At 40.1% G+C, this 27,207-nt stretch overlaps 1 protein-coding gene across 2 annotated transcripts in view; it reads left to right on the top strand.

Moving 5' to 3' along the window:
- Window positions 1-24,246, top strand: part of COL15A1 (collagen type XV alpha 1 chain) — a 118,713-nt gene extending 94,467 nt beyond the window's left edge. For both annotated transcript variants that reach the window (XM_085051758.1, XM_085051759.1), the window contains 16 exons: window positions 2,358-2,411; window positions 2,492-2,551; window positions 3,714-3,782; window positions 4,140-4,181; window positions 7,666-7,708; window positions 8,299-8,388; window positions 11,305-11,354; window positions 13,122-13,232; window positions 14,626-14,770; window positions 19,033-19,094; window positions 20,016-20,144; window positions 20,313-20,372; window positions 21,523-21,582; window positions 22,506-22,691; window positions 23,689-23,804; window positions 24,013-24,246. In XM_085051758.1, the coding sequence (XP_084907884.1) occupies window positions 2,358-2,411; window positions 2,492-2,551; window positions 3,714-3,782; window positions 4,140-4,181; window positions 7,666-7,708; window positions 8,299-8,388; window positions 11,305-11,354; window positions 13,122-13,232; window positions 14,626-14,770; window positions 19,033-19,094; window positions 20,016-20,144; window positions 20,313-20,372; window positions 21,523-21,582; window positions 22,506-22,691; window positions 23,689-23,804; window positions 24,013-24,229 (1,494 nt within the window). In that variant the 3' untranslated portion in view covers window positions 24,230-24,246. The remainder of the gene's footprint in view (window positions 1-2,357; window positions 2,412-2,491; window positions 2,552-3,713; window positions 3,783-4,139; window positions 4,182-7,665; window positions 7,709-8,298; window positions 8,389-11,304; window positions 11,355-13,121; window positions 13,233-14,625; window positions 14,771-19,032; window positions 19,095-20,015; window positions 20,145-20,312; window positions 20,373-21,522; window positions 21,583-22,505; window positions 22,692-23,688; window positions 23,805-24,012) is intronic.
- Window positions 24,247-27,207: the final 2,961 nt, after the last annotated feature.

Here is a 27,207-nt window from a genome sequence, read left to right as displayed (position 1 = left end):
AGACAAGGAAGTTCTTGCCAGCCTGGTTGGAATGATTACACTGCTGGCAAGTTTGGCATACTGAACCTCTCTCAAGACTTTGCTTGGCCAGTTGTCAGCAAAGAACTCTCGTTTGATTATCGCTGCCAATGGGGTGATACACTTTGGTGTTGTCCCATAGAAAAATATCCCTTTGTAGTTAGTGTGAGTCCTGTGCAGCAAAAATATACAGCCTTCAGAGTGCGGGGCCAGGGACTCTGAGGCATAACTTATCAAAGGCTTTAGTACAATGTTCCACTTTGCTCAAAATAAGACTCTGGCCCAAGAACAATTTTGAGGTAGCTGGGGACACTCTTAGACTCATACACAAGTTTCCAGAATTTAAAACCAAATCCCTGCTCATTGCTCCTCTCCTTTTTGAAACTTAGGCTGGGCAGAAGAGAGGACCACAGGAGCCTGGAGCAGAAGTAGCTACAGAGAAGTAGTTTGGCAGATAAGAACTAGGAATGGTCAGGAGGTCAGTACCATTATTAGCAAAAGCAGAAGAGACAGACTGAATCCAAGCTCCTGCATAGGAGAAATGAGAACCTTTTACAGGCTGTATTATGCTGTTCCCTGTCAGTGAAACAAATGGCTGCATATCACTGAAGAAGAGCATTTAGTAAGAACCTCAGTGTCAGTCTGCCCAAATCTACTTTGCTGTAGCTTTCTCGCTTCCTTCTTTCACTTCTAGCTGTGACTGCTGTCTTCTGTCTCAGGGAGTCACTAACACCTGTCAGATTAGACTGGCAGTTTGACAGAGAAAGTAGTAAAGGTGGCCCCCGCTTAGTCAACTCTCACATTGTTAATGTTTATTTGAAATTCCAGTTAAAGCATGAGATTAGACACTTTTTAAAATTTAAACTAAAGAAGAAGTTTGTTTCTAATCATCCTCACTGCTGGTTGAAGTTCAGATTTACATAGTTTTTAAAGGTTCAAGTATCAGAGAGTGAAATAAGAAAATGCTTCATAACATTTTGGATTTTGGTTTTTTCCAAACCTCATTATAGGATGTGGTATCATGGACAGGGAGGTCAAATTTGGAAATCTTAGGGGCACAATATTGAAGTTCACACCTGCCAGTTCACCAGCAATCTCTTGCCTGATTGATCTTTAACTTTGATTATATGGGCAGAAATTACCTTCAAACAGGTAAAAAAATAGAAAATTAATAAAGGTCTTCACCTTCTAAGAGTTTCAGCTGACGTTAGTGAGCTTTATATCCTGATTACAATGGTAACATTATGAATCAATATGTTCACATGTTAACCACCGATGAATTTCAAGTCTAATCCAGTCTTCAGTTTCAGCAGGATAAAAATTACAACAACTAATCCATTAATTTCAGCTTGATCCTAAGACAAATTATCTCATCATCTTCATTGGATAAATTATTGAGGAAAGTACATATCACTTTTCAATTAAATGATACGACGTGAAGGGTTAAACACACCCATTTTCACATGTAAGTGGTATCCATGTGAGATCTATTGACAGATTATTTAACAAGTAATGCAAGAAGGAGTATCTCAGCATTTCAGCTGACTGAAAAAGGAAACGAAACCCGAAAGGCTGACACATCTAGAGGTTGTCTAGACCTTTGAGGTTTTGCTGAGTTTCAGGAAGTTGACAGCAGTTGAACGTTTGTAGATCCTCAGCTTTGCTGCTTTTTGTTGATCACTTGCAGGCTGCCTAGAAGCTGCATGCTTGCAAATGCCCCATCATAGATCATCTATAGTCCTGGAGCACCTTTTCCAGGCAGCCTGCTTGTCCTCTTTTTTGTGGTGGCTTGTATTACTTTGTGAGGCCTGGTGAGTCAGTCACAGTTGTGTAAAGAAGGAACTATTCTGTTTCAGACATCAGCCCCATGAATCCACAAACCCAGGCTGGCAAGAGGCAAGTAGACGCCTGGCACTGTATGAATTCTCAGGCTGATCCACAGACAATTTCTCATAGAGCCTGATTCAAAAATAATTAGAAAAACAAAGGGAAAAAAAGGAGATGGACAACACATACATCTCTAACTTCCTTTTTGTCCTGACTGATGCATTTAATTTTAATTTGATACGTGGTAACTCAGTTTTGAACTGCCCACCCTTCAAGGGGCTGGGAATTCAGACTTGATTTCAGATAGGTGGTCTTTTCCAAACCAGAGCTGACTGTTACATGCAGTCCTCAGTATCTGAGACCATCCAGCAGATGAAGCCGAGAGGATGTTCTGTGCATTCTCTGCAGGCAGAGACTGATGATTAATGTAGATGTAAAACTACATCTCTTATTAAAAATAATCAACTATATGTCAACAAAATGTGCCATAATCACATTTTCTTTTTTTCCAGGGGCCAATAGGACCTACTGGACCCAAAGGAGAACTCGGTTTCCCAGGACGTCCAGTATGTATTATGCTCACAAGTGGAATAAAGACAGAAAAGCTTGCTTCTGACACATACTAAATTATTTCTACTTATTTCAGGGCCGTCCAGGACTGAACGGACTGAGAGGTGTGAAAGGTGATCGAGGTGAAGCATTTAATGTAAGTTATTTTGTATTGCAATTAGCTGGGAAAGAAAAAAAAACAGTTAAAATCTGAAATCTGATTTATATTAATTCCTTGCAAATTATGATGGGACTAAAAACCTCAAATTATCTAGAAATAATTACGTTTCTCCTACTTTTCCTATCTAACAGCTGTCATTGAAAAGTCAACTTCTGAGTCCATCTGGACAGTTCTTGCAGATACACATAGTTGTGTCAGCTCCCAGGTGTAGCAGTTATGTGCGTGATTCACTGCTAGCAGAGCAGCTTCAAATAGCAAAGGATCTAGAATGCCAGTTCTTCTATATATACCAAGGACTTCCTGATCCAGGTCACCAGTGTGACCTCTCTTGGTGTGAAGATACTCCCACAGGCTCTGAGCTTTCTAGCCCAGCTACAAATACCACTTGTGCGTATCACAGGGGAGTAATATCTACTAACTAGTGGATGTTATTTACACCTCTAGAAGAAGGTATAAATAGAAATACAGTTCCTGGAAAGTGAAAACAGACAACTTAGACAAATTCTAATTGGAAGGAAATTACAGAAAACATGACTACCCACCAGCAGAAAATATTAGAGTAGATTTTCCTCTCCTCTGTATCTTCAAAAAATATTAAAGTTCATTTTCTAGATTGTCTGCCTTAACCAAACAAAAACTATTATAGCAAGTCTAACTAGGTGAAGTACATCAGGATGACAGGTTAAACCAAACAAGCAAACAAAAGAGGCTACGTGTTATAATAGTCCTTCCTGGAATGCTCAGGGAAGATAAAATCTAATGGATCTCTAATTATTGATGAGATGACATATGTCACCTCACAGAAAGTTGCACTGATGTGGACTGAAAGGTGAACACGGTCTTGTGCCAAGTTTTCAAATTATGCAGTAAAGAGCTGACATACATTTTTGTAAAAGGCAGTCACGCCTCCAGTCTAGCAAGGTTCCTTGGGGGTGCTAATTAGCATGTGCATAGATGACTGGCACTCAAAAATATATGAATCTTGGCAATCTTGAGAATTCTAGATTCTAATTTTCCTTGGATGAGAGACCCAGTGTCTTTAATTTAGTTTCAATTTGCAGTGCTTACAGGGTTCCAGTTTGGGGTTGGGCTTGACTTTTTTGTCTATCATTTTCCCTATTTTTCTTTCTCTTTCCAGGGCCTTCCTGGTTTGCCTGGGCCCCCAGGGCCCCCTGGACCTCCAGGACATATACTTTATATCAAAGGAGTAAGTACAACTGGCAATCACTGACTTCTAGTTTATAGCAGAAATGTTCTGCTCTAGAAACAGTTTGCAAAGGGAAACATTAAAACTTGTTTCAGACAGCACAGTTCACGGCGGGTGACCTTGCTTGCGTGCAGAGAAGAAAGGTCTCTTAACCAAAGGCACTGTCATGGAAGAGTTTTCCCCACATAGCCCCATGGGGAGGGCGGTGGTGAAGGATCTGGCAGCAAGCTGGGCTCTCTGCTAGGGAGGTACTGGTTTTGTTTCCAGGCTTAGCCCCATCATGATGGTTAGATCTGTCTGGTGCGTTACATGTTGTATCCTACCTATGCTCATTAATTTCCCTCCTGTTTTCAATAGACAGTTTTCCCAGTCCCTCCCAGGCCTCATTGCAAAATGCCAGTAAGTCACACACACCAAATCTGCTCTTAGCAGGGTGCATGGCCATGACAGAACATAACCAAAGCAGCTGTACACCTAAACACCATAACTTTGCAGCTTTTCTCCCCCTGCCTTCTGCTTTGCACCAGGGATGTGTTTTACCTGTTCTTCAAGATAGCAGATTTTCAAGTGTTTAGCCATATATTAAAACTTAGCTATGTGAAAAATATATAACAGAACTAGAAACACTAGACTCTTTTGCTTAAAGCACTTTGATTATTTGTTTTTTCTAATACTTTTAATGCCTTTCAAAGCTTGTGTTTCCATAGTTTAAGAGTTGCTTTGGGGAGCTGAATGTGTATGCATACAGGTACATGTATCTTTTAGATGTATATATAAATACTGTCCCCATATTATTATGTCTTTAGCTGTTTTTGATTTCCTGTCCAAAATAAGATTTTTTATGTATTTTGTTGTGACCTGAAAGATGCATCAGAAAAGGAAGATCATGTTTTTTATTTGACCCTCAAATGCAGTCTATTCACACAGAATGGCAGCAGGTGAAGATCTATCCCTTCTTTTCAAAGGGAATGACAAAGCCTTCATTACCTTCAAAGGACCTGCAGTTTCACACACAGTATGAAAAGAAAGGAGATGGGTTTCATATTTTTAGAACACCCTTGTGCAATTTTTGTTTAATGAATTACAGAAATTGCATCCTAGAATGAATGGTGAACATAGTTCAGTCCTGGACGTATTTTCCCTAGGGCAACATCCTACTGTTAAACTTGGGTTAGGTACTTGGAAAGGATTCTATCTTTGGAAGCCAAAGTCCACCCCTGAATAATGTAGGTTTCAGGATGGTGGTTCTACTTTTCTGTTAAACAGTATACCTCCAAATAATACTGTACCTTCTCCTCCAGTTTGCGTTTCAGTTCTTTTTCACTTATTTTAGAGAAACATCTTTTGACATCCTCTGTGCTAGATGTATTGATACTCATCATCACCTTAACCTTACTGCTGAAGAAAGTTGTACCCCAGCTTGTGATCTTTTTGTGAATTAATGATAGATAGTCATTATTTTATGGTAATTTGCCATTCCTACAGTTTTGGCCTACAAACTCCACACATCATTTTTTTACCTCCTTGAATTTCTCCCTTGAATCTTCTCACTCCCACTGTATAACATTCTTGTATGTTGATCACTGTCTTGGTTTGAAAACAAACCAGTGGGAGATCACAAGTTAAGATTGAAATTAAAAATAAGTGAAATAATACAAGGAAAAGCACTGACAAAGTCAGATACAACCTAACACCCTGTTAGGGTGGTAGTAGTAGTCCAACTGAAGTAGTTCAGTTGAAGTGGTGATCTTGTGAAGGTTTAGTTTTTAGCTGAAGATCCAGTAGTAGCTCTGGTCTTCTGGAAACTCAGTAGACAGGGCTAGCTCAGGCAGTTCTAAGGCTAGGTTATATCCAGGTGGGAACACCTGGCTCCTCCCTCCTCGGCAGAGCATCTCACAATGGGATGAGATAAGTCCATGAGTCACACGGTGGGTCCCTGATGGCTCATTGCCTGTCATGCGGGGTGGGTCATTAGCAAGTGATAATAGCTAACGGATGGCCCATTGCCTGTCATCCGGAGTGGGTGATAGCAGCTAATGGCCCACAGCTGGTGGTAATAGAATACTTAACTACATCAATATTGCAACCTAGGACATTATCCAAGAGAGCGAGATACAGCACCCATATAGATAAGCTGACCATCATGGTGATAGGATTTCTGAGTTTCCCCAGGTCGTGCCCCACGTTGGGCGCCAAAATATGTCTTGGTTTGAAAACAAACCAGTGGGAGATCACAAGTTAAGATTGAAATTAAAAATAAGTGAAATAATACAAGGAAAAGCACTGACAAAGTCAGATACAACCTAACACCCTGTTAGGGTGGTAGTAGCAGTCCAACTGAAGTAGTTCAGTTGAAGCGGTGATCCTGTGAAGGTCTAGTCTCCAGCTGAAGATCCAGTAGTAGCTCTGGTCCTCTGGAAACTCAGTAGACAGGGCTAGCTCAGGCAGTTCCAGGGCCAGGTTATATCCAGGTGGGAACACCTGGCTCCTCCCTCCTCGGCAGAGCATCTCACAATGGGATGAGATAAGTCCATGAGTCACACGGTGGGTCCCTGATGGCCCATTGCCTGTCATACGGGGTGGGTCGTTAGCAAGTGATAATAGCTAACGGATGGCCCATTGCCTGTCATCCGGAGTGGGTGATAGCAGCTAATGGCCCACAGCTGGTGGTAATAGAATACTTAACTACATCAATATTGCAACCTAGGACAATCACCTATGTCCATAATCACATATCAGCCTTGCCTCTGAAACCTGACTGGATGAGGCCCTGAACAACTGATGTAGTTGATCTTCCTTTGAGCCAGACAATCTCCAGAGATGCCTTCCAACTTCAACTCTCCTGTCATTCTCTGTGGAATGATTCCAACAAAACAAGCCTATTTTATCTGAATTTCAGATAATAGTAAAAAGCCACTTTTCAGAAAGGTTATAATCAGTGAATAAGAGCACTGACTTTTGTGTGCACAAGTAATAGAAACATGTACTTATAAACATCTCTTCGTGCACCTGAGTATGCTCGATAGATTTGTTCTACATTTGTGAATAATCTTCTAAATCTATCTGAGTTTATAGATAAGAAGTCTGCTGTTCATGCCTACATAAATGAATGTCGATGAAGAATTACAGACAGAACCCCACCAGTTTTTCTCATGGGAACGTAGCTTCTGAAGTGAATGGAACCATCCATGTAAGCAAGACTTCTACAGGCTAATACTACAGGAGTAGCCAGATCCAGCAACTTCCATTTTTTCATACACTTTCTTAGTTTCCTTTAACTAGTAAAAGCAAGTACCAAGATTTCCAAGCACTGTGCCACATTTTAGTTCCTGCACTGTCTCTATTTTGAAGACAGGCACAGAGGTAGGTAGCATGCCCACTGCTACAGGTAGCTGGTGTCAGAAGAGGGTAGACTAGAATAGCTTCTGCCTCCCCATTGTGGTCTCAATGCATCTGGAGAACAGGTTAACATCAGACATAGCACAGCCCTGGTCTGATGAAAAAAACTTACAAACACAAGCAGTTATATTACAGTCAAAAATCAAATCCTGCATCCAAACACAGTGTTGTAAATTCACAATTGTTCTTGGAGAATGAGTTTTCTGATGCTTCACTGGCACAACTGAGAGTAGGATTTGCTGATGCCTCCAAAATGCATGATATTACCCTTTTGCTGAAAGCATGTTGCATGTTAAAGAGAGCACAATCCTCATAAAAACTTGATCAGCTAACACTCAGACTCTGTCAAACTGAAGAGAATCCCAGAGTGTTGTTATAATATTTACTAACATGCAAACTTGCCAGGCTTTTCAGTCACACCAAGTAATGCATTTCCATGGCTTAACATGTATGGATAATTTTTAATAGATTTCTTTGTTGGCAGGTGAGCACTCCCTACCCTGGAAATCAAGTTCTTAACAACCATGGTGGGTAATTCTTTCCTTGTACCTTGGTTTAAATAAGTTCTTTTTGTTTGGTTGGGCTTTTCATCCTTAAGAGCTTTTTGCTTTTTCTTGGCTATAAGGGAAGGGAAGGGAAGAGAAGGGAAGGGAAGGGAAGGGAAGGGAAGGGAAGGGAAGGGAAGGGAAGGGAAGGGAAGGGAAGGGAAGGGAAGGGAAGGGAAGGGAAGGGAAAAGAGTCTGGAGGTGGTAGAAGATGTGGTATGTAACACTCAGTCATAACTCAGGAACTGTTTCTGCACCTGTTCCAATGAAATTCACAAATGGAAAAAAACCCCAGGTTTGTTAAGAGCATTTTAGCCTGGGGGATTAGGGAAAGGGGAGTGAGAGATTGGCTAGTAAGAGAGAGAGATTATGTTGCACATGTTGGGGTTAATAAGAGAGAGCAGTTGGGCAGCCATTCAATGAACATGGGTGAGACACGCATAGAGGGACAGGAGCCGTGTGCCCCACATACATAAATGGAAAAGTCTGCTCCCACTTTCAATGGTTTGGTTGTCACTGCTACAGCCTCTGCTGTTTTCAAGTTCTCATGAATTTGTGATGCTTTTTGGCAGGTGCTAAAGCAAACAGAGATTCCTGGGAACTCCACAGTTCCACACACTTAAAAGGAGAAAAGGGAGACAGAGGTGCTCCAGGACCACCAGGTATGCTAAATCTGATATGTCATTGACATCCTGTGGAGGAATATATGTTTAACTTAAAAAGCAATTCAGAAAGGTACTTGGATACTTATCTCTGCAGCCTACCCGCCTAAAGACTTACACCTGTGTTTCTTGATGAATGACACACAGAACAACAAAGACCGGAGTGTTATCCCAAATGTCTTCTGAAAAGACAGACTGCACATTCGTGAGCATTAGGAATGTGTTAAGTACAAGAATAGTTATTGAAATGTAACTGGCTGGTCAGAGATTTTTCTACATTTTAGAAGGACATCATGTGCACTTCTTGAGATACCATTTTGTTGTCAATCTTTCTGATCCAGTTGGGCTAAAATCCAGTGCTTTGCATTTCCAGGAAACATGCTTGTGCATTCTGAGTTCAAGGCAGTCAGTTGTTGGTGACAGTCCCACTTCCAGCAGGAAGTGGAAATAGATTATTTCCATTTCAACCATTTTTTTAATATTTTCTGCTTTATTTGTGAAAATCATGAGGAGTCTGGGTGAACTGAAAATACCATTTCACTGGCAGTTGGAGCATCATAACAGTTATTCCCCACCCTAAGATTTACTTTCTGTATCAAAAAGTTGATGCACATTGCTAATTCTTACAAATTCAAAAATGGGTACAGAAACAAGCCCCTGTTTGAAAATATTGTAATTACAAACTCATCATTTTCTGTACATTTTTTGAAATCTCATATATTGAGATAAGGCTTTGATCAGTGCCAGAAATAATTTGAAACAGAAAATGCAATATATTGAATTAAGGTTGTTACACCATATTTACAATAATTTTCCTTTAATGCATTGATAATACCTATATTATGCCCATATAATAACTACATTAACCCCTCTCTATATCTACATTGATATTTCTGCCTTTGTTTCAAAGACATGATTTTGTTGACTGAAGATATTTTGCTTATTTTGAAGACAACATCTGTTTGTTCTAATAAAATCAATTTTCCTGTCTTGTCCTCATTAATTTTTATTCTGATCCAATACCTTAAAATAAGCAGTAAGTGATTTCCAGTTATCAATAAACTTTTCAAAAGAAGAAGCAAGAAACATTTCTAAAGAGATACTAAGAATATTTTCTTTTCTGTGCTGGCTTATCCACCATGAACATGTCTGTTCCTTTTCAGATTCTATATTAAATGTAAATTAATGTCTTCCAAGTATTTTCTTGCCTACATCTATGATTTAAGGTGCTTCATAAGGAGAAGATTATGAAAGGATTTTACTTATGATCTTGCTTTAAAACTGCAACTAGTAAAAGATGGAAAAAATAACACAAGAATTCTGGTTAAACTGAAAACTCAATTCACTTTTCTCTTAAAACAACAGAGATTCATTTGCTTGTTTGCCAACTGTCTCCAACATCCTGTGAAGCTGAAGCATGTTAACTAAGACCAAGTCTGTTGCTGCTCTAAAAAATATTCCTGTTTGGTTCTTGCTTATTGATGTAATTGTTAAAATATTCTTTCATACAAAGCAGTTCTCTAGTTCTCACAGGTGTCCACATAACCACTGACAGGAAAAATTTACAGGCCAGCAGTTGCATAATTTAAGTACAGGAATTTTTAAAAAAACCTTTTCTGAGAGACAGGTGGCTGAAACTCTTTTGAGTTCTACATCTGTTGAGTTCAAGCAACCAGAAAAGCTTTCTGAACTGTGGTATTTGTCCATGTGGATTTGGTTTTGCTTCTCACAAAATGTTACCTCTTCAACTTTATAAACAGGGTCTGTTAATTTATACCATGCAAAAATATGAAGCCAACACAAAAAATGTGAGACGCAAACTCAACAGACCTGGGCTCCATGTACCTTATTCAGGGCTAGACTGCTTTCTGGTCATCCTAGAAAGACCTCAGATAGACCATTGTAGAGATTCATACTAAACAACATCTGAGAAGGACACTTGCCATTCCATTCCACTCCACCCATCCATTCCCTTCCCCTCACAAGGATCAAGCAGATCACTATTGCAAGCTATAATTGGTAGGGTTGGAATAAAATCCAAATAGGCACCATACTGAGAATATATTTGTGTCCCACAATGTCTGCTTGATTTAATTTTATCTGAGGTGGCCCCCTGTGAAACAAAGCATATGATGGCTGGTGGAGGGTTGGACTCAAAGATATCAAAAATTAATCAAAACACATTTCAAGAAAATGCATTGAACTGCTATGGGAAGCTGCAAAATAGGGTTTTTTCCAAATGTATACCAAGCAGATAATATTTTAAGGCCTTTTGGACCTTTGGTGCTGTCTTGACAGCTTTGGCTGACCAGCGTTGGCAGATAACACAACACAGGTGGTATAACCATTGAATCTGATATTGGTTTTCATTGCAGAAAAATGTCAAGGATAAGTTATTACACAATCAGCAGCCCAGCAGCAACAATTTCTCTTGTCAGCTCTGGTACTGTCTTTGCAGGAAAAAACATGCATTTACTGATGGATCTCCCCCCTACCAGCAAAACATATGAAAAGCTTCTCTTTTACCTTGACTTCAATCGAAGGGGTTGATTTGGATGCTTCTCTTTCACTCCCTTTTCCCAGCCTCTATGGCTTCTGAGAACTGGGAATTTTTTGTATTTGAGCCTTCGTTGCTTCTAATTTTTCTGAAATCACAGTCAGATTCAGAAGTTATTGAGTTGGAGGAGTGAGAGACAAGATGGGGCACAGACAAGTTAGGGCATAGACAAGATAGGGTGTATAAGTTTTGCTTTGTTGGGAAACCAAACTAAAAATATCTGTTTGATCTAAAGGTTAATGCCATTATTGTAAATAGTTTTCCTTTAAACTCCTAAAACAGCAATACCCTAAGCAGTGCTTTTAAAAAGAAAATTACAGATAATTATTGTACTTTATTGTATTTTCTTCATTTTTCAGGTCCACCTCTACCCCCATCATACTTCAGCCACTTTATTAATAGCATAAAGGTAATTATATCCCATTTGTGTTTGAGTTCTCTTAAGCTTTTTTTAAACTGTACTTTACCATAAATTAAGCATAAATCAATGTAACATGGTGAAATACACAAATATAAGAGCATCAGCAATTACAAATTATATTAATTTCTTAAACTCTAGCAGCATAGGCAAGTTTATTACAAGTATAGCAATAGCAGTTTTCAGAGGTCTATAAAGATTATTTTTGAAAGAAACATTATTACTGAGGCTTTTTACCTTCCCAGTGGTATTAAAGTGAGTCATAATTCTCTGTTGCCTAACATATTTGCCTTAAATGAATGCTTTTGTTTCCATGCCAGCTCAGGTAAAAGACATCCGTTACCTAAAAGGCTTCTAGAGCACTGGGTGAGGGGTAAGGGGGTGGAAATTGTTTCCATGTCATGTTATTTATCTTTTAAGCACACTGAAATTAAATTATGGAAATTACTTTTCCTGGAAGCTCTTACAACAAAGTATACCCATGCCTTGATGTGTTTGGTCTTTCTCTGTACCATTATTCTCTTGATTGCTTCAAGTGACAAAAATTAAGAACAATATAATATTATTTTAAATTTTTTATTCAATTTAAATGTTTTTAAGTGAATAAGGCTCTTTATCAGTACAAGAACTGAAATAATTAGAATCAAGTTATCATTTAATGATGCTACCAAAAGTGTTGTGCTGACAGTCTCTTGGAAGGCATCTCAGTGTTGCCTAGCTTTATAATTTTTTTCTGCTTGGCTGAGTACACCCAAGTTATTCCTGTGGCATAAATTGTCCCATGTATGTGGCAAAGCTGATATGGTTTCTTTGACCTTAGAGTGTAATCTGTACAGATTAAATCTGTAACTTTACAGATTTAGCTGCAAAGAACTCATTTTTCATCTGGTCCTTCCACTCCCCAAAATGACCTGACATAAAGAAGCCATTCGAGTCCTGTTTACTGGGAATCTAAAACCACCAAAAGTCAGAGGAGGAGCCGTCTCGTCTGGCTGTATGGAAATACCTGTCATTCTTGCTTTGCCTTTTGCCTCTTCTATCCACAGGTTTAGTTCTCAGAAACATTAAAAAAGTAGACCAAAAAAAAAATTTAAGAAGAAAAAAGTAGACAAACAAAAAAAAAATAATGTCAGGAGAAATGTACAAATGCTGTGGCTCATCTTGAACAGAGAGATAATAATGTAGTACTTAAATGCTTCTTCTTACCTATTGCTGTCTTTCCCAAACTGTCTGATAATCAGAGATGCAGGACAAAAGACATGCAGTTCCAAGTGTCTGCAATTTTGTGCAGCCATCTTCTGTTATCCTGGTACACACACCCACCCTCCTCTGTTCTCTTTGTCATATGCTTTCAAAAAGCTGTCCATTCAATGTCAATCTTGCTTTACTTTTTCTTTGGCTATGGAAAAAAGCACAAAGCCAGGCTTTTATGCTTCCTCTGACTCTCTCTTTGCCTCCAGCTACAGCACAGAACCAGGTTTTTCTGGGCGGAATAGCAGGGAAGAGCAACAGAGGCATTTTCTCTGCCTCCACCGGACCCCACCTCCCCTAGCCCTTGCCCTGAGAGAGTCTTGCAGCCTCAATAGAGAAAGCATTCTTTTTCATCCCATATCACAGAAAAGGAAAGTGATATTAAAAACATTTCAAGTAGGAGCTCTTCTTCATCAAACTTAGAGATTTCATGTAACTTTAAAAGTTCAGTGCATTGCATTCTGGTCTCACTTCAGCTCAATGTTTCAAAATACATTTTCTTCAAAGGGTGAAAAAGGAGACAATGGAGTCACTGGTATAAAAGGAGAAAAAGGAGAACCAAATGGAGGATTTTTTCTGACAGGACCTCCTGGACCACCTGGAAGACCAGGGTTAATTGTAAGTCATGCAAGTTGTAGAATAGGAATATTTGTCATTACCCATTTAGAATTAATTTAGAAGGCACTAAAAAGAGACAAACATCAGGATTGCTAGTAACTATGTAAAAACTTACATGCTAAGCACTAGGTGAATAGGAGAAAATTGCATTAAGCATAAACACAGATACTTCACTATTGTGCATGAAACTAATTTGCTATGAAATACTGATGTAATGTTGGGCTCAGCTGTCTCATATATCTACATCAGTATGTAGATCATGCTATTAACAGCATTACAAATCAAAGCAGCTTATATAATTTGTGATGCTACTACTTATATCCCCATAAATACCAAAATAGGCCATATAAAGTTAGTCAGAGGTGGACTTGAAAATTATTGGCCATCTAAATAATTTATCTTATTTTCCTAGTAATCCAAAAACATAAATGAAAAGACCAGTGTGTAGCCATCTGCATAATTCCTATGAAATTCAGCCACTGTCTACTGTCTACCTTTTAATTTTATCTTCTGGCGATTGCCGCCACAGATGCTTTGGAATAAAATGCATTAATTCTTTGGAAAGTAGTTTATCCCTGGGATCTGGCAACAAATGTGTGCATTGCACTCCTCTATTGCCATGTTTGTGTCAAGAACCATGAATGGGGTGGGTCACAGCTGAGGATGAAGTGTTAGGTTGGCAAGACCACCCTCAAAAATCCCCCTGGTGCTATTCCATGTTGCTGAGAGTCATCTCCCTGTTTAGAAATTGTTCTACTGGCAGGAAGGAGCTGGATGGCACAGCTGAGCTCTCCTTGTCCAGGGTCCAATGTGTTCCATGTCTGCAGGACAGTGTGAGCACAGGGAGAACAAGCCCTTCTCGGTCAGGCTGAGGACACAGTGCTAAACTGGAAATGAAAAGAGCTGGAGCCATTTTATTCTGCCAGTCTGGCAGCTGAAGAGGTTAAGGGCTAGCATTTGATCACAGGAGGAAGAGGACAACACTTGTCATGAGATGTACACCCTGCAAAGACACACTTTACATTAAAGTTTTTCCATTGTGTACTTCAGACAAGCTCTGTGAACCCATCAAAGCAGGCAGTCTCAGCATGAAGAGAGTCAGGATCCAGGACTTTGAGAGTCCTGTTGGGAGGTTTGCAGGTATCAGCTGCTCAGGGATAGGTATGAGAATTTTCAGAAAGCTTTCTGAAATTTAAATCTGTGACTTTAAGTCAATATGTGGTTAAAATTTTCATTTTTCTTTTTACCCATGCCTCCCCGAAGAACATTACATACAGACTCATGTCCAAATGGCGGTGTGGTGGCAGGCATTTGGAAAATTTTGCCATCAGAGATGATGGCCTTGCAACAGTGAAGCCAATACATTCAAGGAAATACTTTTCATCATTGACAGGGACCAAAAGGGGACTCAGTTATTGGACCCAGAGGACCTCCAGGGTTACCTGGCCTACCTGGCTTACCAGGTTATGGAAAAGTTGGACCTCCTGGCCCACCAGGACCACCTGGACCACCAGGTCCTCCTGCAATAAATGGCTCAGGTGAGCTTTTCATTGTATATGCAAGTGTACAGCCATGTGCCCACAACCCACACGCGACCAATTCTTTCACACCTGGCCGGCTGTCCCACCTACCCATCCTCTCTGCACACCTGAATCAGCTTGTTTCCCACTCTCTTCCTGCTCCACCAATTTCTCATGGGGATAAGTTGGAATTGAGAGCACAAAAGGGACAAACTCTCTGCAGAGAGTTCTCACTGACTAGTGCCATGGAGGTGCTATTGCCTGAAAGATCTTGCTCTGGCTGTGGCTGCGAGGAAATCTGCATAGTAAAGGCAGGCTACCTTGAGAGCTTTGCAAAATCTCTTAAATTAAGCAGTTGGCTAAATTTGGGCCAAAATGCCCTTCTTGTGTGGAATGGAATTAATCCAGCTGGTGGCCATCACAAATGTTTTTTCCCAGGGCTCAGCATTAAGTCCAGACCTATCCGATGTCTTTATCAATTATCTGGGCGAGGGGATCAAATGCACCCTTTAGTGAGTTTGCCCCCAAGCTAGGTGGGAATATTGATCTGCTGAAAGGTTCTACAGATGGGTCTGGACAGACTGAATCAATGGGCCAAGGCCAACTGTATAAGGTCAGCAAGGCCAAGATCCGAGTCCTGCACTTGAGTCACAACAACCCCATGTAGAGGTACAGGCTGGGGGATGAGTGTCTAGAAAGCTGCCTGGTGTAAAAGGATCTGGAGATGCTGGCTGATAGCAGCTGAACATGAGCCACTGTGTGCCTGGGTGGCCAAGGCCAATGGCATCTTGGCCTGTATCAGCAATAGTGTGGCCAGCAGGACCAGGGCAGTGATTGTCCAGCTGTACTTGGAACTGGTGAGGCCACACCTCAAATCCTGTGCTCAGTTTTGAGCCTCTCACTACAAGAAAGATATTGAGGGACTGGAGCATGTCCAGAGAAGGGGAACAGAGCTGGGGAAGGGTCTGGGGCACAAGTTTGATTGAGGAGCAGCTGGGGGAACTGGAGCTGTTTGGAGAAAAGGAGGCTCAGGGGGGACCTTACTGCTCTCTGGAATGACCTGAAAGGAGGCTTGTAGTAGATGACTGTGTAAATGATGTTTGCCTTGCCTCGTCAGGGCTCTCTGGGCTCTGGCAGGTCACCAGGACCTAGCCAGGGTCCTGGCTTTCAGCCCACCCTGCCTTCTGGTCCGCCCCTAGACGGCTGCAATCGGCCCCAGGGTCGCCACCTGGACCTTGCGGCAGAGGAAGGCGTCCTCTGGGCGGGAAGGCAGTGGAGTCGCTGGCTGCCCCCGAGACAAAGAGAGTCCAAGCGGGAGAGAGATTCCTCAAGGCGCCTTTATTGTGGGGAGAAAGCAGCAGGGGAGCACGTCGAGGAACCCTCGGGTGGGTGGACTACGGAGATGCCGGGCACAGACTGCTGCGGGTCTCGGGTCGTAGATCCACCGACCACGAGGTCGGGGCGAACAGGGGTTTAAAAGGGAAGGCACGGGGTTTCCGAGGGCGGGATAACAGGGGCAGAGCCAACCGGCTCCGGAACAGCAGCAAGGGACAAGCAGGGGAGCTAATCAACAACAACCGGGGGAGGGATTACATTGAACCAATGAGGGGAGCGCAGCAACAGAAACTTCCAGCAAGGGGAGGCAACAGGGGAGGGAACAAGGCGGGGAAGCACAACTTCAAACCAGTAAACTTAATAGAAACTTTCCAGGGGAGGGGAGAGGGCGGCTCAGACCTCGGCCTCTTCTGAGCCCCAGGACAGCGCGTCTTCTGCACCGTCCTCATCGCTGGTGTGGACTGCATGGACTTCTGGCACTGGAGACTCAGGGTCAGCCGGCTCGGGCCACCGCACCTCCACAGAGGCTGTACCCAGGGGGCAGTCAGTCTCTTCTACAAGCAACAGAACAAGAGGAAATGGCCTCAAGTTGTACCAGGGGAGTTTTAGATTGGATACTAGGAAAATTTTTTTCACCTAAGGGATTGCCACTGGAACAGGCTGCCCAGGGAAGTGGTTGAGCCACCATCCCTGGAAGCGTAACGCATGGCACTTAGGGACATGTTTTAGTACTGGACTTGGCAGTGCTGGGTGTCGCCAGTGGAGCTGATGATCTTAAGGGTCTTTTCCAACCCAAGTGCTTCTCTGATTCTCTGATGAAAAGGCAGTACCCACAGGAGAATTTAGGTCTAGAATGAGACTTCTAAAAAGTACTTGCTATGCAAATAGAAATGAAACTTTAGGTTGGTTACTCTGCCTTTAATGGTTTTCAGCTTACTGGATTAGAAAAGGAGCAAAATGTGCCACATCAAGAGAGGAACTTTGTAAACAAAGTGGCATCAAAGGGAGTAGGTGGCTAGAAATCAAGTGTCACTGCTCAAGACATTTGCACTTTTGACTCCTTTTGGGTCACAGGTTTCTAATGACAAGCTTCGTACCGTTAATGTCCATCCCTGGGTTCTGGTGGATGGATTCCTGGGCTCCTCTGACATTACTTGACAGGTATGCCTGAGAAAATGACTGATTTCCCTCTAGGAACTGTGATCAGCATGGGAATCCAGCCAGGTAAAACCAGAGCAGGGCACTTCTTAACCTCAGCTGAAGATGGTAGACTAGTAGAAAGGGAGTTTTTAACTGAATGGAGGTGCTAAAACATAGATCTGTTCTTCCCAAAGTTTCAACAGGTCTAGCAAACACAGGTCTCCATTCCCAAGAACTAATAATTGGCCTGTTTTCCCACAAGACCTGTGCCTCCACTATACTAGTTTGGGGAGAAGACATCTCTGTCTGCAATTTGTTCTCTCCAGGTATTTCTTGAACCTGGTCAGCTTGGTTTATACAGTAGGTGAAAATTCCAATCTGTCATCCAGTCAATATTATTAATTTAGTGTCTATCAGAAGAATTCATCCTCTGAATAGTATTTGAAAAAGAAAAAATCCTTAATATGTTCAATATTGGAATATAGGCTTTATATGAATCAGCCCCTGATCACCATTAAATGGATATATTTGCAACATCCCTGAAGCCCATAAAGGCCTTCAGGCCTTTTCCTGTATAATTTATATTAAGCACTTCTGAATATTAGCTAAGAGACCCAGTCAGACAAAGCAAATTATTGCAAATATTCCATCCCTGTACTTTTATTTATGCTCTCTGCTATTAGTCTTCATCATCCTCCTACACATTTTCCCCTTTACTTTGTAAAAAGGTTATTTAGGCAGCACACTGATGAATGTCCATTTTACTAAATACTAAGCACAGAGGTGTTTATTTATTTCGTATCTTCAAGGCTCAGTTATCACTTTTAAAGCTATTACTCTCTGTAATTATGGAGTTCACATACTGTATTATGGGGCTCACATATTGTAATATGGGGAAAGAGGAATAGCTTATCTGCAGGTAAATAGCTCTAAACACTTCAAAGAACTGACCCCCTTTCCCCTGCCATTGGCATGAAGGACCTGCTCTGAAATATCCTTGCAAATGCCTCAGAGCATAGATTCTTCAGTTTGTGAAAGGTGATTTCAAGGCTCATCTGGGTTTCATAAAAACAAAGAAGCAGGATCCTTGTGTAGTAGCTCTTTCTTACAAACAGCTTCAAAGTTCCATTATGATGCCACATACTTGCACAAGATGCCTGCTTTCAGTCTTCCATATCTTTGAATCTTTCCTGACTTAAAAGAAAGAAGTTTTTACTCCAGAATCAGGGACTTCTCAGCTCAAGGTGAAGAATTCTGTTTTGGAGTACAGACAGGTACAAGGTACTAGGGGCTGTGGACTGCAGTCTTAGAAGTTCAAGTTCATACTCCTGAAGAACTATTTTTTTGCTTTGAAACATAAGCTGAGCTTACACATGTGAATTTTTCATCTAAGGAAAAGTAAATTTTTATTTGCCTTTAGGGCAAAAGATATAATGACTCCCTCAAAGGAGTCATTATATGGGCAGGAGCTAAAAGTTCTTCTTCCGTGTTTTAGCAGAACAGCATTCTGGTCAATTTAAGTGGGTATGGTTCTTTATTTGAAGAGTTTCTACCACAGATTACAATCTGTTGGCCTTAACCCCTCAAATAACACAGAAAAGATTGCTTCATCATTGCTTCTAAAAAAAATCCTTAAAATATATTTTCTGTAGCTGACTTGAGCACAGCTATTCAGGACACGACTATGGCTATTTAAAACTTCCACTGCTCCTGGACACCACTGCTAAGTCCTTTCTTTATGTCATTCACATTTTCTCTCAAAAAAGTTGACCTTCAGCATGTATTATATGCTTATTTTATTTTAGCTGCAATGCCTGGGCCACCAGGTCCTCCTGGAGAGCCAGGGTCGCCTGCCACCAGGAATCTGGTAAGAGAGAAAAATAAAGAATTTTGATATAGGAAGTTTTCTTCAAAGCTTTTGGTGGTCACTGGTAGCACTGAAAGACGAGTGAAAATTCTATCCTGTGTTTTTATTTATTAGAATATTTTATGAACCACATAGTTTTAAAATTAAAACTGTAGATTTCCCTAGCAAATCTAAAAATCACTGAGCCAGAGAATACATACAAATTTGTTTCCCTTTCTTGTATCATTAATCAAATCAAAATTGGATTCCCAGTGTGCATGAAGAAAAAAAACAGCTAAGATAGAATTCTTGATCATTTCTAAATTAAGAATTCATATTTTCTGGGGGTAAAACAAAACAAAACCAAAAAAACCCCAGAACAAACAAACAAACAAATAAAAAACTATTCAAGCTAGCAAAGAGCGTTCACTGCAATTGCAATGTTCAAAGACTGATGCCCCAAGATAGAAGCCTGTAACTATATACTGGGAGCTACTGTCTCAGATAGAAGGTCCAAGCCAAATTAAGTCAATTTAAGATTAAAAAAATACACAAATCTATAGTAGTGCCTGCATTATTCATAAAGCATTAATAAGCCTTCTATCAATGAAGAAAAGAGAAAGAAATGAGAAAGAAATTACACTCTCCAGAAATTTGCCCTGGTTTTAAACTAGCTGATAAATTGTAGCAGTGCAACTATCTTCACTCTGTACAAAATTCGTACAAAATTCCTGTAATTCTACTACAATCCACAGAATGATAATGCAGGTACGCCAAAGTAGCAAGAAATTTGTCTTACTGAAGCTTTAAGGATTAAATTACATGAAACTGACTTCATGAGCATTTCCTGCAGAAGAAGCCTTGACATTTATGTGTCCAAATGAGACTATTTAACTTGTTTTTTGTGTCAGATGAAGTATGGTTCATTTTCTTATTTGACAGGTTACAACTTTCCAAAACATTGAGGGTATGTTGGAAAAAGTTCATTATGTAGCAGAAGGTACACTAATCTATCTGAGGGAAACCAGTGAGGTTTTTATCCGTGTCCAAAATGGATGGAGAAAATTGCAGGTACTATTGCACTACACTCTGATCTTTTCCAACAATTTCCCTTCCTCAGAATACAGTTGAGGGAAATATTCTTACAGTGGTGAAGTGTGGGTGGAAAGAGTCCTTTCATGTAGTTCAGAAGCTCCCAGTGATATATTTTTGTTCTACTCTCCTTTTTGGTTCTTTCAGCTTGGTGAGCTAATTCCTTTCCCTGCTGATGGCCTTCCTCCTCCAGCCATATCAAGCCATGTAAGTACACAATACTAGACCATGAAAAGCTGAGTCTAGATGTGCAATACACTTGGCAGAAGTTGTATGCAGATCTGCACAATGTGATTTTCCACTGAGATTTGTCAGTTCAAAATAAGCATCCTACCACTACACAGGCTTGCAAATTGATTTGTTTGGACAGTCATCTGTTTCCAGCATCTTCTGAGACTCCAAACTCTACAGAGACAAAGCAACATTTACGAAGAGCAGAATAAAGTAAACTGCCCACAAAAAACAAACAAGCAAACCAGCAAACCAAAACAAAAACAAAACCAAAACCAACAAAAAACCAAAAAAAACCCCAAAAAAACCCCCACAAACCGACAGGATTCTGTTTCATAACGCTGGAATCAGTCATATCAAGTCCTGATCCTCTTCCAGGAAGGTCAGAAAAGTGTTTCTGAAAATCAGATTTTCTTTAAAAGGTTATAGTCCTCTATTCAGTGCCCCATAATCACCTGACTGTAGCTTACCCACAGCATGCAGAGGGTGTACTCTAAAGCCTCAATTGTTAGTTTGGACCTGACCCCATTCTGCAAGTTATTGTATCGACCTACATGTGAACATGCTGTCTGCCCCAAAAAATTGCAGGAGGGTGAAAACCAGGAAGTGACAAAGGGAATAGAGAATAGTTTTGTTGATGACAGATTAATTGGTCTGCTGAGAAAATGAAAGGGCAAGAGAGTGCTAGGAAGGGGCAGTGAGAAGGAAGATGGTCAGAAAGAAATAAAAAAGGTTCAAGTAGGTCAGGGAGAAGTTCACTCAGCACACTGGGAAAATGTCTAGACCACATGTTACAAGAAATTGTCTGTAGCCTCCTGTTGACACCACCTGGGTTTCCCATCTGCTACAGCCAATGGCTTGTTACTCGTACTTGCCACAACTAGAGAAGAGAACTTTGATGTTCCTGAAAAAATTAACAGGATTGAGAAGTGTTTCTACCCATTACATTTTCTGTTTTCACATCCTCCTTACCCTTTCAGTTTTGATTTTCCTCAACTGCTCTTCTACCAAGGGCAGGCTGCTTTCATGCAGGACTCCAGGTGTGATTAAATTTTTATTTAAAAAACTATCGAATATCTAAATTTCTTATATTTAACGTATCTTTTTGCTTGTGTTAAAATAACAGGGATTTCAGTATATTCCAGCACTGAGACCAATATCAAACATGAACAATGGAAAACCAGCAGTAAGTATGAGATCTGTGTTGCAACTGCAGAGCTGTGTTTTGTAATGTGATAGTTTGCATCTTGAGGGAGAGTTGTGATATTTGCTCTTCAAATTCAGAGATTTTACTTCAGAAATTTACAAATATATTTCTTTAACTTGTTTAGACATCTCAGACTCAATTTGAAATTGTTCCCTCCAGATCTATTTTCATAATCCCCGCCCTTTTCCCATCTCAAAGAAAAAAAATCCTGACTCTGAGTTAGGAATACCTCTTCACTTAGTGATTGTACCTACAACACAGAGTAACTGCTAAGCTAACAATAGTGTAACACTTAAATTGTTAAACTACTCATTGGAATATTTTCAATCTTCACGGTGCTTCACAGCTGCTTGACTTAGATAGACACTTTAGAACCTAAGCCTTTACTAAGAGACTATAAAATATTTAGACAAAGAAAGATGTAACTGAGTTATATCTAAAAAAATGAAACCAAAAAGATAGGGGAAAAAGAAAAAGCAAGAATGTGGATTGGTTCTTGCATCTGTGCTGTTTGACTTAAGCATGCTACTTCTTGTATTTTTAAATGGTTTCTGGTCACTTCTTACTAATTTTTTCCATGTTTGTAAGATTTGGGATTTTGTTAATGTGAAAATTCCAAGACTCCAATTGAAAATATTAGTTGCTTTTAAAAGATTTTTATTTTTAGGAGTATATAATCTTCATGATTTCTTTAATGTTGAAAGATAAATTGATATTTCTGCTAATGGTCTCATGGCTCTGAAAAATGCAATGTTATGGCAACAAATAACTTTCATACCTGTTATGAGAGTACATGTTCTGTGCTGGTAGGAGGAGGAGGCAGCACTATTTTGTTTCAATATGTGTCCTCCTAGTGCCATAAACTTTTTTAAAATTATGCATTTTCTTCTTTTTCCTTCCAGTTGCATCTGGTGGCTTTGAACTTCCCATTGTCTGGGGACATGCGAGCAGATTTTCAGTGTTTCCGGCAGGCCCAGCTTGCAGGTTTGACCTCTACTTATAGAGCCTTCCTCTCGTCGCACTTGCAAGATTTGGCCACAGTTGTTAGAAAAACAGACCGACACCATTTGCCAATAGTCAATCTTCAGGTAAAAATGGGTACTTATTGCTCATTTTTTTAGGATAGCCTATAGGTTCCTAAAAATCTTGGAAAATAGCAAATGCACAAACTTTCAGGCCAAACTTGATTTTATAATGAAGCAGCTTTGCTTCATATTTCCCAGACAGGTTTAAGAAACAAAAAAGTAGTGATGAAGTAAAAAACTAGTGAGTTATTATGCTCTACATTTTGGTGCGATCATAGGATAAAATGCCTATTTTTCTCATTTCTAAGAAAATTGCAAATTCTGTCCTTAGGAATGATGTTGGATATACCCCAATGAAACAGAGAGGAGAGTTTAGAGCATGAGTCATTTTGTGGTCTCACATAAACAGACACACTCTGAAACTCAGGAAAACAAGCCATGTCTTTGTAGCATTGGCTGGCTCCCAGAACAAGCGGCCAAAGCAACCTACAGGAATAACACACGATGCTTGGAACACATTGAACGGATGCTGCTCTGAAGTGCATGCAAACACAGAGACTTGAGAGAAATTCGTGAAGACAATATTGTTTCAACTTTGACTGGAAAAACTCACAAGCAGTTTGAGAGGAAGCCAAATGCAAAGCTTTTGCCCTGAACATTTAGAACACTTTTCATAAAACTGTAACCTTCAAAGATGTTCCAGTACAAGTTATGTCTATATTTTCTCTACAGCTACAGTAGTTCTAAGCAATTTTTCAAACAATGCCTTAGGAGGAAAAGGACAGGGGATGATCAAGCTGAATTTTTGAAGTGACAAGAGAATAGAGAGACAACTTAGAGGCAAAGGCATGGACTAGAGGGCTATTTGCATAGAGATGACAGATGAGACAAGTTTGTTCAGGAACATTATGCAGAAACTGATGTGAAAGATGAAATCACAAGTGTCCTTAAATGCAGATGAAATTTTCAATTTGCAGATTAGTCTATAAAGGTAAACCTGGGATGTGATGTAGATTTGGGATTTGTTTTGTTTGTAAGAGTGGCTTTGAAATTTTAACAGGGAGAAACCCTTTTCAGTAACTGGGAATCTATATTTGATGGAAATGGTGGACAATTCAACATTCATGTTCCAATATACTCCTTTGATGGGAGGAACGTCATGACCGATTCATCTTGGTGAGTTTAGATTGCTGTTTATGATTTATATGTTACATATAAGGGTTTTTTTCTACTTTTACTAGATAGTAATAGAAGTAGTAGCAGTATCTTGGACTACTAGACGTGATAAAAACTTCTCACTTTTGTTATGTTGTTTTTCTTTGTCATTTCTGATAGTCTAGAAAGAGACTTTTCCAGGTAATAACTTCTTCATGTTACATTTCAGGCCTCAAAAAGTAATATGGCATGGTTCAACTGCAAATGGGATCCGACTGGTTAGCAACTATTGTGAAGCCTGGCACACAGCTGATGTGGGAGCAACGGGACAAGCGTCACCGCTGAACACAGGGAAATTTCTTGATCAGAAAGTGTATAGCTGTAATAATCAGTTTATTGTTCTCTGTATTGAAAACAGTTTTGTATCTGATCCCCAAGGAAAATAATTCACCTGCTGCACATAGGAATATTCCATTTGATGACAGAAAAAGCTGACACTGAAATTTCATTTGTAATGATGTAAATATTTTAATTTTTGTAATTGCACGTTTCAGGAAAAAAATAGCCAAAGAAAACATACCTCAACACAAACCACATTCCAGTTAGGTGGAACATCCAGTGCACACATAACTGGCTTAAAGCCCTTCCTTCCACTTGAACCCCATGAGGTTCAAAGTTTGCCAACAGCTAACTCAAGTTCTGGCTGAGCTGGAGGTCACCTAAGGGCACAAGTCAAGTGTGGTCTGTGAGGAAGATCCAGTAGCCAGCTTCATAAGCAGTATGGCTCAGCAAGGCTGCTGCTGCTTCACAGCTGAGAAGCTGCATGCTCTGTGCTCTCCTTTTCACTTGCATAGATTTTGAATACCCAAGGCACTTTTCATATATACTCATATATACCTACTGCCCCTGAGCAAATACTGAGAGGCTCTAAGAACAAAGGTGCTCACCTCCTCTGAGTTTTAGTGGAATCTGAGTACCTGACTCCTGTAAGCTTGTATGGATCTCAGCCTGGTGCTTACACAGAAATACAGCAGCTCCCACATCTTATTTAAGCTTTTGCTTTGCAGATTCTAGGCATAGGACTTTATGCAGGAGGAGTGAATTTCACGTAGATAAAATCTGGTCTTTTTTTTGGTGCTATTGTTACCAGGAAACCTGAAAGCAATGTTAATAGAAAACATCCTGTTTAACTGGTAGAACTGAGCAAAGCACATGCGGACAAATGAACCATCTGACCTTTATTTATTTCATTGCATATTAGAGGAAGTAATTTCCTTTTGCGTCAGACTGCCAAATGAAATATGTCTGTCATGGCTTCTCTAAAATAGATTCTACATATTGTTAGCCCACTAAGTTATCTGCAAAGTGATTTTCCTTTTGTGAATTTACCCTTCTGGCATTCACATAATTAAAGAATTATTAATATAAAAATAACTGCAACTATTATAGGAATGATCAGGAAATGGTAATATTCTTCAATAACAATATCACTATAATATCGGAAGTCTTTTGCTGATATATTTGTCTACTGCACACTTTAAACAACATATTTACTTATGTTTTATCAGGCAGCGACTATGGAGGTCAAACTCTGCATTATCTTTTTTTTTTTTTTTTTGAGATTTAAAAGAGGTTTCATGATGGAAATACATGTTCAGTTGCTGACAAATAGAGTATTAAATAACTAGACAACTTTTGTCAATAGACAAAAGAAAATCACACTTACAATACTAAAATGATAAATTATAAAACTAAACATTTTGAAATCCAGCCTAATTTTTCCAATTGATTTTAAAAGCTTATTTCCCAGGGTCAGCTGAATGATATCTTCATTTTTTTTCTGGAAAAGTAAAAAATGTAAACTACTCCATTATTACAACATGGTAATAAGAAAAAAGCCATTTGTATTACATTTCAAAGGTATGCATAACAATTCACTGCACTCATTTATAGTCAACTTTCCTAAAATACTGAGCACTCTTGTGCCAAATTCCTCCAGTTCACAGCTGGAAGAGTTATTTATGTACAGCAGGGTTTTGCTCTGAGTCACAGAAGGTTCAAGGGGGGAAAATAAAGTGCTTTTACCTGCTTCAATCAGGAACCATCTACTTTTTATCCTTTATGGACCACTGGGGTCTCTTCTCGCAGCCAGTCACTTGCATCAGTCCCCATTCTTTCTCTCCTGAGCTCGAGCAGCACTTGGGGAGCTGACTATCTCTTCGCCTGGAATTGCAGTGACAAGAGGTGGCAGGGTCATGGGGTCACACAGAACAGTTCTGTGAAGGGGGACGAGAGAAGCCTAAAACAACATGCAGATTTTAGGAGATAATGAGCTAGAGGTTAAGCTGGGTCTACCAAAATGCATCCAGAGATCTGTTTGTGCCAGTCCTTTCACAGAGCTAACCCATCTCTGTATCCTGAACAGAGCTTAGCAGGGAACTGAAATGGTCAAATACCATCAATAAGTTGCTAAAATACTCTCAGTGTTTGCTTCCCACCTCTAACATTTATCTGCAGGCTACAGGAATTTATTGCACACCCTTGTACTGAATACAGAGCATGAACCATGCACCACTACCTGGGCTGCTGTGGTGCTGAGTTCACAGGCTATGCTCACACACCAAGAAAGATACCTTTACCAGAGAGATCTGCTAGAAAGATGAAGCTTCCCTTGGGGAAAACCACAATGACAACAACACACACTATTTTTCATGGTAACCAAAGCCAGTGATGTTCTTTAGATTCCCTAATATAATTGGAAAGAAAAAGTACTATTCATCAAGGCTATGACAGAGAAAAATTAACCCAGTACTTAAGAATAAATTAGCTTTCTATATCAAAGCAGAATACTTTTTTCAGCATGATTCCAACATGAAGCTAAGGTGCACTTGAGGAAGAATGTTTGCTAATTCAGGTAAGAAACTGTGGATAACGCAAAGTAATCACCAGGAGAGCACTAGAGCAAAGATGAAAACAATAACTGCACAAGAAATCAATGTAGCAGCCCAAACTGTACTGAATTGTGAACACCACAAAATCCTGTTCTGGCCCTCTGGTTTTGTTAGCAGTAGGTCAGTAAGTCTTTCTCCCCTCTCAGTTCAGTGATCTTTTCTCTGGGCAATCACAAACCATGTCATGTTACCATGTAACACACACAGAGCAGTAGTGTGCTGTTCTGCCCAGAAGAACTGCAGTGAGAAGAGTGATTTCTCCTCCCATTGCTGCTATAATCAAGCCAGACCTGTGAGTTTCTGCAGTGCAGCATATACATCTGAAAGGACTGACAATTAACAGAATTCAGTTTGGTGTGACCAAAGACTGACAACCTTGCTGCTGAGCTGTGCAGTGAAAGAAAAAAAGAATGAGTTGCAGTATGTACTGCCTGGAAGATTCCACATTTCCTCTTCTTTGGCATTGAGATTTA

This window comes from Lichenostomus cassidix, chromosome 2 (genome assembly GCF_008360975.1).
Source record: "Lichenostomus cassidix isolate B80296 chromosome 2, HeHo_3.0, whole genome shotgun sequence".
Taxonomy (NCBI): domain Eukaryota; kingdom Metazoa; phylum Chordata; class Aves; order Passeriformes; family Meliphagidae; genus Lichenostomus; species Lichenostomus cassidix.
This window is presented reverse-complemented; position numbering and strand designations above follow the sequence as displayed.